Genomic DNA, 17,843 nt, shown 5'->3' on the forward strand with positions numbered 1-17,843 from the left:
CACGGTAGCCGTCCCTGAAGATGGATTCGTGTTGTACTCCCATTGGTCATCGTCATACAATCGTAAGGAATCGATGGCACTCTCAAATCGATTATAAATTAATTCTATCGATAGAAATATTAATTTATTTTACCGTGATTTTGCCCATTGTGGCACTTAGTACCTTTATCTGTGTATAAGGCGTATGGGCTTATTCTTTTAAGTAGGTAACTGAAAACATAAGTCGTAACAAAAAGAGAAAAAACCCAGTAAGTAGGTAGGTACAGATGTATTGCCTTTTGCATACCTAATAGTTTGCCATCGTATTTTCACGGAAACGTTCGTATTTGTCATGTTACTTTAGTGAACCTCAGTACTTTTTGTACTTAGACCAGGGGTGCGAAACTCATGACTTCGGTCAAACTCGGCTCCGCTCGGCTCAGCATTGCTCCGAGCAATTATTAGGGTTGGGCCCACTTGACTTCCTTTTGCGTGCACGACCACAGATAAGATAATCACTTGATTTTTGACAACCCTAAATAGCCGAAAGGGATAGTGCCATGTATTAGAAAGGGACAGCATGATTCGACCCTGAACCGCTGTCAAACTTCGTTTTTGTAGGAAGTTTCCTTTCTGTACGGTAGTACTATTAATTATTCTGTGCTTAGACTGACTGAAACAGCATAACACGTTCGTGCGTTTCCGTGACAATACGATGGTAGAGTCAGACCAAGAAAAGTCTGCAACGGATTTGATAGCCCACGCAGTGCAAGTATTATTTTAAACGTCAAACGTCTTAATGTAAGACTTCGTGGCTTAACTCTAAAGGATTATGCACTACAATCTACATTTTGTAGTTACCACCAACAACTGGTGGTAATAACTTAATGATAACTAGTGGGAATAACCCAGTAGAGCATGATCAATGGAAAAAAAATGCGATTAATAAGTTCAATAATCACCGGAACATTACAATATGAAATAAAACAGTTATTCGATTCTTAAATTAGGTATCGACTTTAACGATATCGATACTTTTATACCATACTATTATCTGTGTACGTTACGTTACGTCACACATCGTTTTGTGGTGTGATGTGATATATCAACCTATTTATTAATCTGTGAGTGAAGTGAAGACAAGTGAACGTGTATTGTTTTCGTAATATTTCAATTAAAGCTATCGAAATTTATTTTGATATTTATTTTACAGTGATTAAAATTTCGAGTATCTCAAAATGGCTCCTAGTATTCAAACATTTGTGAATAGTTTTCAGAACCGACTGTGAGTATTATCTCATATGCATATTTTGTAGTTCAGTTTCATCTTGTGCTAAAGCTTTTCAGGAATTCTAGATCATCATTTGTGTCTATTCATCGTTGTAATTACTTGTTATTAAATAGGTTTCGCAATTTTGTTATCCGTTTAAATGACGCAATTAACTAAATTAAATGCATTCTCCAATGATTCTCCATTATTCTAGAACGTCTAGAAAGTGACAAAAACAAACAATGTAGGACAAAGTGTACAGAGACGGATTTAGAATATAGTTAATAATATATCCGTTCTTCGGGAAATAATCGTTCAAAATGCGTTCAGACGAATATTTGTAAAATATCTTGTTCATAAATAAACGAAATGACGCGCAATAATAAGCACTTGAAGAAGGTGAAATGCCATTACCTTATTAATTCTTGATTTAGTTATGTATTTAATTCTACAGCATAATAGATTTAACAAGTAAAGGTTAGATGTTTCTCAATTGTGCATTTTGTTAAATTCCATGGCTAATCTTTACTTTATGGACCGTCGATTTGGAGGGTGTGTTGGGTATGGGGGGGGGTAGAGGGTGCAAAGGGCTACCCCCCAGTCCAACCCCCATGGCGCGGAACCCCATGGTTATGGAGATATCCATGGTTAAAATTTGTATGAAATTACTATGAAATAAAGGAGAAATGTCATAGCAGATGTCGATAGGTGCCGTTTTGTGTTAATTTATATTATCTTTGATACCACACCACCATCCTCAAGGTCACCAAAATCTCAAGGTCACGTAATTTATGGTCACCAAAATCTCAAGGTCACCAAAATCTTTGGTCACCAGAATCTCAAGGTCACCAAAATCTTTGGTCACCAGAATCTCAAGGTCACCAAAATCTTTGGTCGCCAGAATCTCAAGGTCACCAGAATCTCAAGGTACCCAAAATGTCAAGGTCACTTAAAACCGAATCAGAGCACCCCACTATCCACGTGGTCTTGTCTGTCCTACCCCTAGAGAGCAATTCCAAAAACGGAGGCGCGGAGGGAGGGCAGCCCTCGCCCGCCGTGACGGAGCTAACCCAGATCGACCAGCTTCACCGCTGAGGTCGAAGGCTCGCGGAGTAGCCCCGAGGTCAGCTCGCGACCTCAGGGGTGACGAAGCGGGCCTTCGGGCGAAGCGCGGCCCCCCTCACCCTGCACCCCCTCCCCCTTCAAATTTTGCTGTAATCCCTTATTTCATAGTAATTCTATACAAACTTTAACCATGGATAACTCCATAACCATGGGGTTCCGCGCCATGGGGGTTGGACTGGGGGGTAGCCCTCTAACCCCCCTCCCCCCTCCCCCCCTCCCCACCCCAAAAATCGACGGTCCATAAAGTAAAGATTTACCAATTCCATTCCTATTACTTATTGTCTATATTGAAATCATTGTATTATTTTTCAGGGAACCCCCAGTTCGCCAACATCTGAAAAATGTTTACGGCGCCCTCACAATGACATGTGCTTCTGCCTGTGCAGGAGTATATGTTGACTATGCCATATTCCAAGCTGGACTTCTCTCTGCTCTTGCCGGAATTGGCTTCATGCTGATGCTTCTTGCCACTCCTGATGACTATGGCAAGAACACAAACAAGCGCCTCGGATATCTCTTGGGATTCGGTTTAACATCAGGTATGAATGTTTATTATTATTGCTTACTGTGTAGTTCTGTGCCATTCTCAGGAACATTCTTTTAACATCTGAAATGACTCATCATTGCATAAACAATTGAAGGGATGTTTACAAAAACAACATAACTGACGACACTGGTTGACACCTGAAACAATTAACAATGTTCTTAAAAAAGTGTTAACCGCTCTAAGCAGTTATGTTGTTTTTGTAAACATCCCTTAAATTGGTTATGATTTCATGAATAATTTCCATACAAAATAAAATATTTTCAACAATCTTCTATATACTACTGTCATTGGAAAAATTGTTTACCATATGTGCAATAAATTCCAAATTCAATCTGGTTTTCCAATGGCGGTTGCAGCTGGCTGTGTGCCTAGTGGGACAGTACAGTTGTTGTTGCCAAAACACCTATTGGATAGGACTACTTATATATAGGAAAATTAAGCTGGTTTAACTGATCAAACTGGTGTTACTGGAGGGCCCTTTGTTTTCTATAGATTTTCTAGTTAGGTGAAATGGTAGTAATAGGTTTAATAGGCTGGTTGGGTGTAAATAATTATTATAGGATCACTGGGAACCCTGTTGATAGGATAGCTGTTTCACCACTCTTATCTGCTACTGGGGTTGGGGCTGAACAAAAAATGTTTCTGAACACTTTGATTTGTTTACTTTAATTTTTACTAAATATATAAACATGTGGTCTATACTATACCAAACATGCATATGCATACTGTTGAACACAATGTTGAAAAGTACTATTGATACCTACATACTCAAATGAAATGTGTTACATTTTAATGTACCCCTCTACTGATATTGTAGAAAGTATAATCAAATTATATTAATTAACATTCCATCTCAGGTATGGGATTGGGTCCACTGCTGGCCATTGTCAATTCAATTAATCCTGCCATCATCGTGACGGCACTCCTGGGCACAACACTGGTGTTTGTCTGCTTCTCCATCGCTGCAATGCTTGCTGAGCGCGGCAGCTGGCTCTTCCTCGGAGGCACCCTGGGAACTCTGGTGTCTTCTATGGCTATTATGAGCCTTTTCAACATCTTCATGCAGTCACGCATTTTGTACCAGGTATGTTTTCTAGTTTAAGACATCAATGTGTAGTAGTCATGTTCATGTTGCATTCTACCCTTTAACATGTTTCACATAAATACAACACATAATTCTAAAGGCATTGAATAAATTTCCATAGATTAGTTCTTACTGTCAATGTGTCAATACTGTCTGGAAAAAATATGAATTTATTTTTATTATATTAGCTTTTTTTGCACAGTCATTCAACGAAGTATAATATAAATTGTGTTAATATTGACAGTACATACCTGCAAACCAACGTGTACATGCTCATAAAGCAAGGAAAATACTCCATGTAAGAAACTACCTACAAGTTGATTCTTCACACTTTAAATGTCAAGAGAGGACAAATATAACTACACCTTATAAAACAAAGTCCCCCGCTGCGTCTGTCTGATTGTGTGTATGTATGTTCGCGATAAACTTAAAAACCACTGAACGGATTTTCATGCGGTTTTCACCAATCAATAGAGTGATTCTTGAGGAAGGTTTAAGTGTGTAATCTAATTTGTTAAGGTTTTGTGTAACCGGTGCGAAGCCAGGGCGGGTCCCTAGTAGTTTCTAAACCAATCTTTGTATATTCCAGCAAAATTGGTATTGATATTTTTGGCCCTCACATCGCTAGGTTTAGGAAGTGCTTGGCTGGCGTCCTCTTCTCCAACTAACTGATGACATCTGCCTTAATCCTCTAAGTTTGTTTCATTTGTGATGTTTAATAGTCTTTATAATGTAAAGTTCGTTACTCCTTATATTGTAATGTTTAGATAGTTATTTCTTCTCTGATATTTTTCACTGTAGCTATAATATTTTGTTAATTATAATTAGTTTGTAATATTTCCGCTTAATTGTAAAACATGCTGTGTACACTTGTTTTGGATCTCGTGCTAGATTTAAGCTATAATGTGCAATTGTATTACCCATGATATTGTACGATGTCTGTTTAGTGTACCTAATAAAGTAAAAAAAAAATGCCTTGGTAAAATTATTCTTCAGTTTTATTTGTCACAGTTAGTACTGAACTTGGGTATTTCCTATAATTTCCAGACCCACCTGTACCTCGGCCTGCTGATGATGTGCGGCTTCGTGCTGTTCGACACTCAGCTGATCATCGAGAAGCGTCGCCTCGGCAACAAGGACTTCGTGCAGCACGCCCTAGAACTGTTCATCGACTTCATTGGCATCTTCCGCAGGCTGGTCATCATCTTGACGCAAAAGGTTAGCCTACTGTTCTACTGTTACTTCTAGCAAAGACATATGTAACTTCTTATAAGACGAATAAAGTCTAAGGAAAAAACGTGCCTCGGAATTCAAGTAAAAGTCATTCTCGAATAGATGCCGCACACACCTTTAGGCTATCCTCGGCTAGATGGCGTGACGACACCGTTTCATATTTAACACATTCAACACCAAGAACCCGACTGTCGGGTACACTGTTCGTAGCGACTACGCGCTACATACGACGAAACCGTGGCTACGCGCTACGAGCGTAACCCGTAGCACTTAGTGGTATTGAATGTGTTAACAATTTTAACACATAGATATCAGTGAATGAACATGGATCAAAATGATATAAAAATAATAAAATCATATATCCATATATATACATTTTTTGATAACTTTATACGTTTTCATTTTGAGTTTTAGTCGCGTGTCGATAGATGGCAGTAAATTTACAGTGACTACAAATTTAACAATGACAGGACCCCTCTATACTATCTATTCTTTTTGCTTCTAGTTAATAGATATTTAACATGACACTCCTATGACTGGATAAATAAAATATGGTCAGATATTTTTGCACGCTTCATTACCTGTTTATACTTCTGCTAGTTGAGTAGATGACTTCTAAATATCATTATCAGTAGTCGAATACGTATTATTCCATTAGAAAGAAAATGTATGATTTTTTACTAGGTATTTTTCATTGTTTCAGGAGGAACAGGATCGTCGCCGCAAGCGTGAATAAATTATAAACATTTTATAAGCATTTTGCTGCATTGAAATGCCCAGTAGCACTAATGGGCATGATAACTTCATCAATAACCATCCACTTTTCTAGTCAACCAGAAAAGTGGCATTTTGTGCATTAGTGCAACTGGGCAAGAGGGATTGTTGGTTTATATTATAATAACACAAATGTGTTACTTTCAAACTTATATGAGTATAACTTTATTTATTTTGTTGATAAAATAAAGAAGTCGGAAATAATAAATAAATATATAATTTGGAACAGGACTTATTTTTTTATTTTGTCAATATCCAGTTTCATTTACTGTTTTTAACAAAATAGGGCTTCATCCCGTATGTATATAGTCGACATTTCAAGAGCATCGCAATTTCGAAAAGACTACTCCCGTCTTTCATAACTTTCATAAGGCTTAATGGTTGAAGTAATAAAATCTAAGTGATTATATTCCGTTTCGTTTTTTGTTAAAATAATAATATATGATTCAAGGCTTGCAGTTATTTAAAAACCACTTTATTATGTACCTACGTAATTTATTTGTTCAAACTAGAGGTTTTATGTACATGGGTCGATAGCACCTAAACATACAATTAATTACACTTTGCGTCACACTAATAGCGATTGAGACGCACGTTATTTATTAGTCTTAAAAAAGGCGACAACTGGTATTGTAGTATTTGCAATACATTATCAAGATCATGCGGTGTAAGCATAAGGTGGTGCTTATCGCAAGAAAAAGATAACGCATTTCGTATCTACATAGGTATTTGATATTTAGACTAATGCTATTATGCTCGTGATAAACCCGACAATGAACACAAAACTATATTTTACAGTACATATGGTCCTATTTTCCCGCACTAGTGCGTAAAATAGCACTTTTCGTGCGTATGTCAAAAGTTTAAATTAAAGGGCCATATGTACTGTAAAACGTACGATACACGTGCGAATAGGTAATTCGCAACTCGTGTCCCCTTCGGTCGTGTTTTAATTTATCGCCACTCGTTTCGAATTTCCTCTTTTCCGCACTTGTATCGTAAATAACTATTCTGAGAAATACAGTGTACAGTGTATGTACCTAAATAAAACAAAGGACAATGTTTTAAGGCACAACGTTTATTTTTAAAAGTCACATTATACTATTGCTTAGTACAAAAATTAGGTTTGTAACCCATTAAATTAATTGTTTTAGCTTAACATTAAATATAGGTAAAATGAAAGGAATATCAAGTATTTAATAGTTATCAGCATCGCGCAGAGACGCAATTGTAGTTAGAATGAAAAGTACCTAATGTATTGCTGTCTCATTAAGTTAAATGGAATGTTGTTAAGTCTGTAAACTACAAATACTTGAACATTTCGGATGTGTGTGTCCTGAGTATCGGCGTCTAGTCAGTGTATGACTAGCAGATGACTAGGCCTTTGTTATTTAATTTAGTCCCAACTGGCATCCTGACCTTAGGATCCAAAAAAATAGTTCCTAATTATAGTCTGACAAAAAAGAGTAGAAATTAAAAAGTGGCAATACTGTAGTGTCGTCCCTTTCAAATCAATCTATATAAGAAAACGGGACGACACTACACTATTGCCACTTTTTAATTTCTACTCTTTTTTTATCAGACTACAATGGACTAGTCTAGCGGCGGTCGGCCCGCGAACCTCTCACTTGCGGCCCGCGAGCCCCCCTGGCTATTTTGTATGTATTATTGTCAAACAACAATGTCTGATAAAGTCACACTTATTAACAAAAGTGCGGCCCGCGTCAACTTCCTTAACTACTATGTGGCCCTTGGCTGCTAAAAGGTTGCCGACCGCTGGACTACACTATAGTAGCCGCAATACCAAACTGGCGACTGAAGTCATAATGCCATCTCTTTCACTCTTGGTTGGTCTTTACAAGGGTAAATCCAATTTCGTAGTCGATCTGATTTCATCATTAACACCTCCAGCTTGTTAAATCTGGCACTGCCTCTCTTCCAGTACGCCACTAATCCTGATTCCTGGGGTTATCTTAAACAGAAATGGTCTGCTTTACCTACTGCATTTTTTTGCAGTGTTTTCAACCCACCACCCCAAACTCTTTTACCGTTCCGCAATATCATTTTCAGGATGTATCTTATTTTTGTCATACAGGAACAGCTTTTTAGCTTTATCCAATTCATGATTAATTAATATACCAATCAGGTTGCTGACATTTGCTTCGCTATTTTCGGTTTTTCCTGGATCTTCCGAACCTGTCTCAGTATCGTGATTCTTTTTTATTTGATACAATTTCTTTGTACATCTCTTTCTGCAACAGCACCCGTTAGGGATACATTGTATTCTTGGAGCATCGGGTGTTCCACTTTTAACAATGTATTCGTATGTAGATACACCTAAAATCCATATATAAACATGAAAACAACACAGATGCAACAAGGCACATGCTATTGCAAAGGCACTTACACAAAGTACAATAAGAAACACTAAAAAACATATAGAGTTCCTACAATACTTATTGTAACTGGTCGCCTCGTAGATCGAGCAGTTAATAAATTGCTGTGCGGATACGCTTAACTTTTGTGGGTACGACAGGAATAGAATAATGTCTGTAAGGCACAAACACGACGTGAACATGGATATGAGTAATGCGGTGGCAGCGGCAGTGATGAAGGCCGCATAGTTCCTCTGGCCGACACAGTTGTTCAACCATTTGCAGTGGTGGTCAAAGCGGTCGACGCACTTGTTGCAAATGCTGCAGTGTTTTGTTTTCTTGCTGCTCGTGTAAATGTTGCACAGGTGACACCTCCCATTCTCGATGACGTGAGTGTGGATGCTTCGATCGAATTCTGGCACATTATACACTTTAAGTTTCTTCAGGTCTTCTTCGCTCGGGTCCAATAGTAACGCGGCACTGTGTGACACGATGTGGGTTACGTATAATATGATAAAAATTGTCAATGAAATAATTTTTAACTCTTGAAACTGGATATTTACTAAAATAGTAAAATTTATTATGGCAGTGACCACAAATACGATCCATGCAATAACTTGTTGATAGTGTAAAGGTAGTTGTAAACCGTGTAGCCTACGCTGAGGTCTTGGGGTATGCTCGATAGTGCAACATTTGGCCATTTGTGAATAATTTAATAAGTATTAATTATGTTTCTATACAATTGACATCGACGGAATAGTTTTGTTTAGGCTCCTAAATGGAAAAGTTCAATAGGACGATGCGCGCGCAAGCGGAAACGAACTTGCCGATTTAGGGCCACAAACTTACAATGTTCTGGTGGTCAAACAAGGAACTAACATTCTTTCATACTAGTTATGAAACTAGTGGCGCCCCCATACAACTGAAACCTAGTCTTGCAAATATATAGCACAGTGGTTTGACCTAAATTACCATGGCAACTAAAACTTTGACCTTCTTCTATTGTTATGAAAACATTTGCCTTTGGGGCTAAAACAATTGAATTGGAACTATATAAACAAAGGACAATTACATTGAGCATATATTATACAATGTATTTTAGTAAGTACCTATATACCTATAATCAGCTTCATAGTTATGTAATGTAAGTAGAAAAGCGGACAAGGTAATGATAGGTAAAGATCATTATGAAATCATAATGATCTGCACAGGCTCTTGGATTCATACAATGACATCATGACATCTCCGGCATCTCCCCCGCATACCTACTTGCTGCTGACAATACAATACCTTACATTTGGATCTTTTACGCGCGCAACATGATGAGACCCCTAATGAAATACATGTATAGTGCAGAATTTCCGAAATTAACCGCCCCAAACAAACTTAATATGGAGAATCAAGTTCGGTCAAGGATCCTAATGAGCTTAAATGAAACTGTCATATTTTTAATTGAACATAAATTGTAATATAAATATAACATAAATTTTCACTTACATTTGTAAATATGATACAATTCACGTAACAAAACATCTATAAAGTCGCAACATTATTTTCTGTAGCATCAATATTTTCTTTGGCATGTTTCTTGGCCATTTCTCGTCTTGTTTTCACATGAATCCTGTGTCCCATGCAGTCGAGGTTCCCTTCGTAACATTTGTTTCTACAGCACTTCTTACAGAGTTTATAACCACATTTACCACCCTGAAAAATAATGAAAAAATCTCAAATAAAACATGCCGTCTTAATGGTACCTCCATGGCGCTGATTAAAACGTTGCCATTGCCATATACAATTTTGTAATTATTTTATGTGTCACACCACACGGATACGCCAATGTTTGTCCACATGGTCCACGGAATAACTACGAAATGTAGGTATAGGCAAAGAGAATTAAGTTAATTCTCTTTGGTATAGTTATGTGCAGTCGCCATAAGATATATCATAGCGGCCCAGGTGCACAAAATTAAATATCTGAACACACACTCTAACGCTTTGACAATAGAGGCGTGTTCAGATATTTATGAGCATCCTGGCCGCTCTAATATTTCTGATGGCGACTGTACCTCCGTGAGACGTGAGAGTGAGACGTAGAAGCTTTATGATGGGTTGTGTGTTCCATCATAGCCTCGATACTTCTTACCCTACTTTGATCAAATGTATTTGTTTTTACAAGCTTTTATTAAGCTTTTAGTTTCACCTGACCGTTGTCTGTCAGTCTGTCTGTAATCAAATCTTGCAAGCTAAATTTGATCCACTTCCCGATTTCCGATTGAGCTGAAATTTTGCATGCATATATAAATCGGATGACAATTCAATATTATGGTACCATCGAGCTGATCTGATGATGGAGACAGGAGGTGGCCATAGGAACTCAGTGATGAAACAACGCAACGTAATTGTGTTAGGGGTTTTTAGAATTGTCTCGATGAGTTGTGCTTTGTGATTGTCTGTCGTAAGAAAAGTACAGTCAGCGATAAAAGCTTGTACCAAAAATGTAATTTTTGCCAAAAACTTATTATTGTTGTGGTGGCATAGCTCATAGCTATAGCTACTATTTAGTGTTCCGTACAAAACTTTGTTCACGGAACACTTATGGGGTCTTGCAAATCGGTTATTTTACTAGGTCTCGAAAAATAATGAGGTAAATTTTAATAGGCTTACAAAAAGGATACGAAAAAACCGTAATCGATGTTTAGACTAGATTTGACTTATTCTATTTTGGGAATAATACAAAATACTTACAAGAGGGTTGGGGCATTTGTCGTTCATACAAATCTCGCCGCTCCTCGGTTGAGGCTTCCCGGGTCTCCTCGTGACACGGCGGAGCTTCTTCATCTTCTTCCGTGATATTGTGTTTCCATCTGTATCTTCGTGATTTCTTTTACATTGGTTATCACTGTCCTGAGAAAATTATGGATTGTAAATATACAAAGTGGTAAATACGTTAGGATGGTATTCCACTATTGGGTCTCACATTTTGCTTAATGAGAGAGTGAGACGCAAGGATTACATTGGAGTTGGACAAAGAAATCGGACAGGTGGAATACCACCCTTAATAATAAAGATTTATGGTATATATTCCCATTTGTCCCCGCAGGACAATGGGAATAGGTGCATTCATGTGAATCATTCCCACGTGTCCCCGCCTCATATATAGCGGCGCTGTGCACTTTTTGAGGTGGGGAAAATAGTTATTTGTACAACAAGAGATCAAAGTTTGATATTTCTTCGAGTGCTTATTTTAAGTCCCGTGCAAGCGAAAGATTCTATAATAATTTAGAATCTTGAGCGTAGTAAGGGATTCAAAAGCGCACGAGATGTAAATAACTTTGATCTCGTGTAGTACACAAAATTTTTCACCCTAAGCAGTGAGAACATACCTAGAGGGACAGAGATAATAGAACCCCAGTATATCGAACTTGTATTAGACCCCGCATGTTGAAATGACATTTGACTATAAAGGTAACTTGAATGTAATTTTGTCTCACTTAGTGAGCAAAATCGCATTTTGTTCACTGTTTTTAAGAAGCAAAATACCCTTGTTCGAGCTGCTGAGGTGAAAAATAATAAACACGAGACAGCGTAAGGCGTAACCCTCTCTTTCTACCGCGCGGCGAAAATGTATGCCAGTACGGTTACCATCAGTTTGTCACTGACATAAAGTCGAGAACGTAATTTACTTTCTATACGTCCCGTTTGCACTAATATGCGAGTGCGAGCGAGATGTATAGAAAGTAAATTACGTTCTCGACGGCATTTATGTCAGTGACAAACTGATGGTAACCGTACTGAGCCTGCTGTTTCGTTTAGGCGGCGCAGGGCGCTTGCGTGACGTCACGTGTGACGGACAATGTCATTGTGTTTTTCTTATTTTGATTTAAATTCATCTAGCGAGTTTCCCTCAAACTGGTATTAATATAACTGTAGTACTCACAGTGATGTGCTTAGGGGTTTCAAGTAATGCGACGAAATAACGCTAGATGGCGTTAACCTCAATTATACATAGTGCTGCAGACATTTTGCACTAGATGGTAGATGGCGCTGTTATTAATATTTTGAGTTACAATGTCGTTGAGTTTTCACTTCTGCCGGCACTCCCGGAGAGCAACCCGTTGTTTTTTTTTCATATACTTTAATATATATTATATCTACAACAGCTACTTTTGACGTTTAGTAAAAAGCCGCTAAGTCCATTTACCTGATTTCTACATAAATTCTCCATTTTTTGCGTATGTTCTTCTGGTGTCATCCTTACATAAGGTTGGCATATCCATGGAGGTAATATTAAGTTAAATCCTATCCTCGTTGCTGCTTCATTTTCGTCTAGTAGTTCCGTACCCTCGTGGTAATTGAAATATTTACATTTAATATTTGTACACACTTGTTTAAACTCTTGGAGGTTCTGAGCAGTGGCCAATACTTGTCTGTCATCATTATTGTCTTCTATCGTAAAACTGTAATTAGAAAATGTATTATATTTTATAGATATAGCAAACTAGCAGACAAATTGGCTGATCGTAAGCGACTACCGACGCCCATGGTCACCCAGCGTTGCCGGTTTTGAGATTAGAGAACGCTCTTCTCCTGAAAGTAGGGTCATGTTTGTTAAAAGCCGGGTCCACACAGAGCGAGCATACCGCGAGGCAATTTCCTCGCGCACAAAACTGCCGAGGCGGCGCGCGCGGGGCACGTCTACACTGGTCGTTTAATGCGCGGGCGTATGCTCGCTCTGTGTGGACCCGGCTAAAAGTATAATTATATGTAGTACCTGTAGGTACCTTATAAAACTTAATCATCCAAAGCAAAGCATTTAGAGTAGATAATAAAGGCTGCTATCTTAGAAGTTGTTCACATTAGTCAAGCAGACATTCCATGGTTGTCTCAGTTCACTCCATGGTGTTATATGTGTTAGGTTGAATCAAACAAAATATATGAGAATGAAATATGACTAAAGTAGTAGATAAATCTTAAATATTAAATTGGGGAAGTGCTACTTTGAATTTTAACTAATAATCCATAATTACATGAAATGTATGATTGTGATATTTCTAACTTACATTTTATGAAATATTTTAAACAAATGTCCTCTAATATAAGATGATGGGCAAGGGTACTGCTCTACCAAATCAAGGTATTCCTCTGCCATTTCCCAAGTGACAGCATTGATGCCACTATACAGGGCCGGGTTTGTAAGGATGCCCTCTGCACTCATAACTCCGTCAACATTAGTGTACTCTATGCACCTGTATACATCTTCTAAGCATTGAATGTTACCATTTGCTAACATAGGGACTGATACTGCATCCCTGAAACAATGGAATCATGGAAAATGAAGTACCTACACATTTAACAAAAAAAAACATTAGTGTCTTAAGATTAAGACAAATATAACCATTAAGGTCAAAAAAAAAAAAGTACCAACAGCAATCTTAAGCAAAACATAAATTAATATTAATTTGAATTAATACACATTTGGTCTGATATCTATAGGTCATTAATTATGCAAAAAATGTTATGTTCAGGTTTTAATACTTCTAATAAGTAGAATGATTGTTTAAGTCCTGTATTTAGTATTACATAGTTGCAGTCCTGCAAGAGTAGTATAGGTAGTATTTACTGCTTAGGGGTTGTCCATAAATTACGTCATCGATTTTTGACGATTTTTGACCCCCCCCCCCCCCCCCCTAAAATCATCCAAAAATCATGCTTCGAATGACCCCGTTTCCTCCTACGTCATGATACCATCATCCGATGTCCAGACCCCCCCCCCCCCTAATTTGAAATGCCGTAATTTATGAATAGCCCCTTATATAATTTTGTACTGTCTGGTTCACACTCTTGCAGGTTAGCAACCTGGACTATGGAAACAGGAATTTAAGTCAGCTTTTATAATTTATAATACAAACCTAACAGCTTTGATATGCTCCCAACTGGCAATTCCTGTGAGGGGCCCTTTTTGCTCTCGGGTCCTGCCGTGAACTGTGAGCAGCTTGCAGCCAGCATTTTGCAACATCAATGCATACTCTACAGATTTTTCAACACTTTCAAATATTCTCACCTTGCATGTTATTGGCACTGACACTGCTTTTGACATGGCTTGAACTGAAATCATATGTAGATTAGTTATATTAATACAATCTATAGTTTGGCCAGGGACTGTCTCATTTCAAACATAGACAGAGACTCATCTGTCTTTGTCGGGATCCCTTTGTTTCCCATAAACTTATTGTTTCGAATTTCGATAGTCAGAAAGTGATATCCATATAATTTATGGACATAAACATCAAAAGTCATAATTTTTGTTAAGTATAACGTTTTATAGTTCTAATGTTAAACATCTATAATATTAAACGCAATAATCATAAAAGTTATAAAATTGATGAGTAAGTATAACATTCAAAGGTATATCAATAATTATTCAGAAATATTGAAACGCATATATTTTATCGGACTAATGGTCGTTAATCATATCGTTTTAATGTCATCCCTTTGTTTCCCATAAAGTTACTGTTTCGAATTTCGATAGTCAGAAAATGATATCCTCTATTATTTAGGAGCCATAATATTAAACATTTTGACTTTCAATAATTATGTCAAACAAAGGGACCCCCATTTTTAATGACTAAAGTGAATTACTTCTAAGAAACCAAATCAATAACATTCTTCATAGAAAGAAAACAGAAATATGTTTCCTCAGGTAGGTTTGTTAGTTACCTTGTGTCCCTCAGAGCGGTAATAGGAGCCCCGCGAAGCGGGGCTCCGTCGATTCGTTGGCGGGACGAAATGGCTTAATAAGTTAAGTATGTACATGAAAAATAAGAAATGGCGGGGAAATCAGTAAGCCAAACAATAAAAAATCAGTTTCCTCAGGTAGGTTCGTTAGTTACCTTGTGACCCTAAAAGCGGAAATAGGAGCCCCGCGAAGCGGGGCTCCGTCGACTCGTTGGCGGAACGAAATGGCGTAAAAAGGTACATGAAAAATAAGAAATGGCGGGGAAATCAGTAAGCCAAACAATAAAAAATCTGTTTCCTCAGGTAGGTTCGTTAGTTACCTTTCAGCTAGTAATCTTTATTTTATTCTGTTTTTAGTATTTGTTGTTATAGCGGCAACAGAAATACATCATCTGTGAAAATTTCAACTGTCTAGCTATCACGGTTCGTGAGATACAGCCTGGTGACAGACGGACGGACGGACGGACGGACGGACGGACGGACAGCGAAGTCTTAGTAATAGGGTCCCGTTTTACCCTTTGGGTACGGAACCCTAAAAATTATGATTGAAAACGTTATGGTCTAAAAAAATCGGAACTTAAAATTTAGGGAATGCAATAGAGCCCCTACTTATTATAACCTGCGATAAAAGACCTTACAATGATTATTCTAAGCAAGTTTATTGCCTACAACATTATGTAATGGAATACCTTCTGGACTTTGAATATTATGAGTAACAAATTTTATGACTAACAATAATAATGACCTGCAAAAATCGAAACTGCAAGTTATATTGTTAAAATTTATGACTATTGACAATATGCCTAATAAAAATTATGATCGAAAACGTTATGGACTGAAAAAATCGGAACAAAAAAATTATGGGAACCAATAGAGACATTAGACACCCGTCTTTGTCTTATGCTGGTACTAGCACCCAAAAGACAGGCATGAGTATAGTTTTTTTTTGTTCTTTTTTACTGACACATTTGGTTTGCAAGACTATAAGTTAGCAAAGAATTTGCCTTGTAAGGAAATAAATTCTTAATTTTACCATTTTCCTATAGTGAAAATTTACAAAATGAATTATTTATTATATTTATGTCCATACATTAATGTGTAATTTGTATTGTATGTATAGTAAATGATAAAGATAAAGATAAGATAAAAAATATAATGTTTGTAGCGTACCTAGTTTGTAAATGTATTTAACTTAATTAAATTATTTGTAACTGTAAATATGGGTTTTTTAAGACCTGAAATAAATGATTTTTATTTATTTTTAATATATTGCATATGAAACAAAACATGTAACAGGAATCTCAAAATAACAGTAGAAGTATATAATATATTTATTGTTTGTACTTGTAATAGTTACCAATATTTTTCAATAATTCCCATTCATCCTGGAGGAAGGAGCCGTATCTTCCTCTTTTAGCAATGGCTTGAGGGCATCCCAGGTTTATGTCTATCGCATCACAGTAGTTTTCTGCTAGCTTTGCTGCTGCAGCCATGGTTTCAGGGTTATTGCCACAAAACTGTTGACATAAAAGATCATGAAATGAAATATTTTTAGACAGTCGACACTAATCCACAACCATTACTCTTATGAATAACGGTATAAATAATAATTATTACAAAAACCTAATCGCATATGAAAATCCAAATTGAAGAACATGCATTTATGTCCAAAATATTTTACTATTACTAAAATTAGGGGCATTTTGGAAATTATATTGTGTAATTTGGTCCAGTTTTATTATACTCTGAATCTTAGGTAATTAAATAAAAGTAAACAAACAATTTGTACATTTTTGGGTAGTTATAACAGTTATTGGTTAACCAACCAAATACAAAACCGCCTGGATCCGTCACTGAAAGACTTGACTTTAACCTACATTATTTTGATCATGTAATGTTTTCATCTACCCTCAACTGGCATAAGGAGCCATTTGAGGGTAGATTTTGTTTACTTTTATTGAAATACCTAAGGATACAGACAGGAGACAGGAGGTAATAGTATATTCTGTAGACACAGGTGCACCTCCCTGATAGTCATTCTGGCGGCGCTAATGAATGGCTTACCATTCTTATCAGGAGGTATAATCGCACACAACATAAATAACCTACCTGTACAATCAAAGGTCTGTCTTCATTACATGTTTGTAAACTGTCCCTTCTGTATTTAGGGTCCTTTGTGAAGATATTACTGTGGAACATTGGAGTGTAACACAACTGTGCGCCGTGACGACGACACAGTAGCCTCCAAGCTAATTCACTAGCATCTACCATAGGGGCAACCACAAAACGTGGGCGTTCTATTGATTCATACCAATTGTTCGACATTATTAATACGTTTATTTAATATTAAACTGAAAATGTGCAAATAATAAATAGACACAGCACCATGTGAGCGAACTCCTGGCAATATTTGGCCAAATTTGACATTGACACTATTGACATGACATGCATGTCAAAGTTTTATTAAAGCTTCAACACACGCTCGAACTGCCAAATTATTCGATAAGGTCGCAAATACACTACTTAATAGAGTAAGAAAAATAATACTTATTTTCTTTTTTCAGTGATTTATCATGGATTTATCCTATATCAAAAGAAGATTTTAAATATTTCAATAGCCGTAGGCCGTAGCTTAATTTTTGTAACTACGTACAATGCGTCCTTTTTCGGTCCGATGAGCCGTCCGATCGTGTAATCTCAGTAGTTTGTAATGGAACTTCA

At 37.1% G+C, this 17,843-nt stretch overlaps 3 protein-coding genes across 3 annotated transcripts; 1 reads left to right on the top strand and 2 right to left on the bottom strand.

Annotated features, from left to right (window-relative positions):
- The first annotated feature begins 1,056 nt into the window (after nt 1-1,056).
- LOC134792874 (bax inhibitor 1) lies at nt 1,057-6,243 on the top strand. Its single transcript, XM_063764307.1, has 5 exons — nt 1,057-1,264; nt 2,687-2,913; nt 3,779-4,005; nt 5,053-5,223; nt 5,942-6,243. Exons 1-5 carry the CDS (start codon nt 1,218-1,220, stop codon nt 5,972-5,974), a joined length of 705 nt encoding a protein of 234 aa, XP_063620377.1. The 5' UTR covers nt 1,057-1,217; the 3' UTR covers nt 5,975-6,243.
- Nucleotides 6,244-8,023: 1,780 nt separating this feature from the next.
- On the bottom strand, nt 8,024-9,422 carry LOC134793246 (palmitoyltransferase ZDHHC11). Its single transcript, XM_063764813.1, has one exon. It carries the CDS (start codon nt 9,086-9,088, stop codon nt 8,057-8,059), a length of 1,032 nt encoding a protein of 343 aa, XP_063620883.1. The 5' UTR covers nt 9,089-9,422; the 3' UTR covers nt 8,024-8,056.
- A 410-nt stretch (nt 9,423-9,832) lies between these two features.
- On the bottom strand, nt 9,833-17,537 carry LOC134793149 (tRNA-dihydrouridine(16/17) synthase [NAD(P)(+)]-like). Its single transcript, XM_063764729.1, has 7 exons — nt 17,232-17,537; nt 16,480-16,639; nt 14,297-14,492; nt 13,448-13,696; nt 12,589-12,844; nt 11,133-11,291; nt 9,833-10,091 (listed from the first exon to the last, which is right to left on the bottom strand). Exons 1-7 carry the CDS (start codon nt 17,445-17,447, stop codon nt 9,921-9,923), a joined length of 1,407 nt encoding a protein of 468 aa, XP_063620799.1. The 5' UTR covers nt 17,448-17,537; the 3' UTR covers nt 9,833-9,920.
- Nucleotides 17,538-17,843: the final 306 nt, after the last annotated feature.

This window comes from Cydia splendana, chromosome 8, assembly GCF_910591565.1.
Source record: "Cydia splendana chromosome 8, ilCydSple1.2, whole genome shotgun sequence".
Lineage (NCBI taxonomy): Eukaryota > Metazoa > Arthropoda > Insecta > Lepidoptera > Tortricidae > Cydia > Cydia splendana.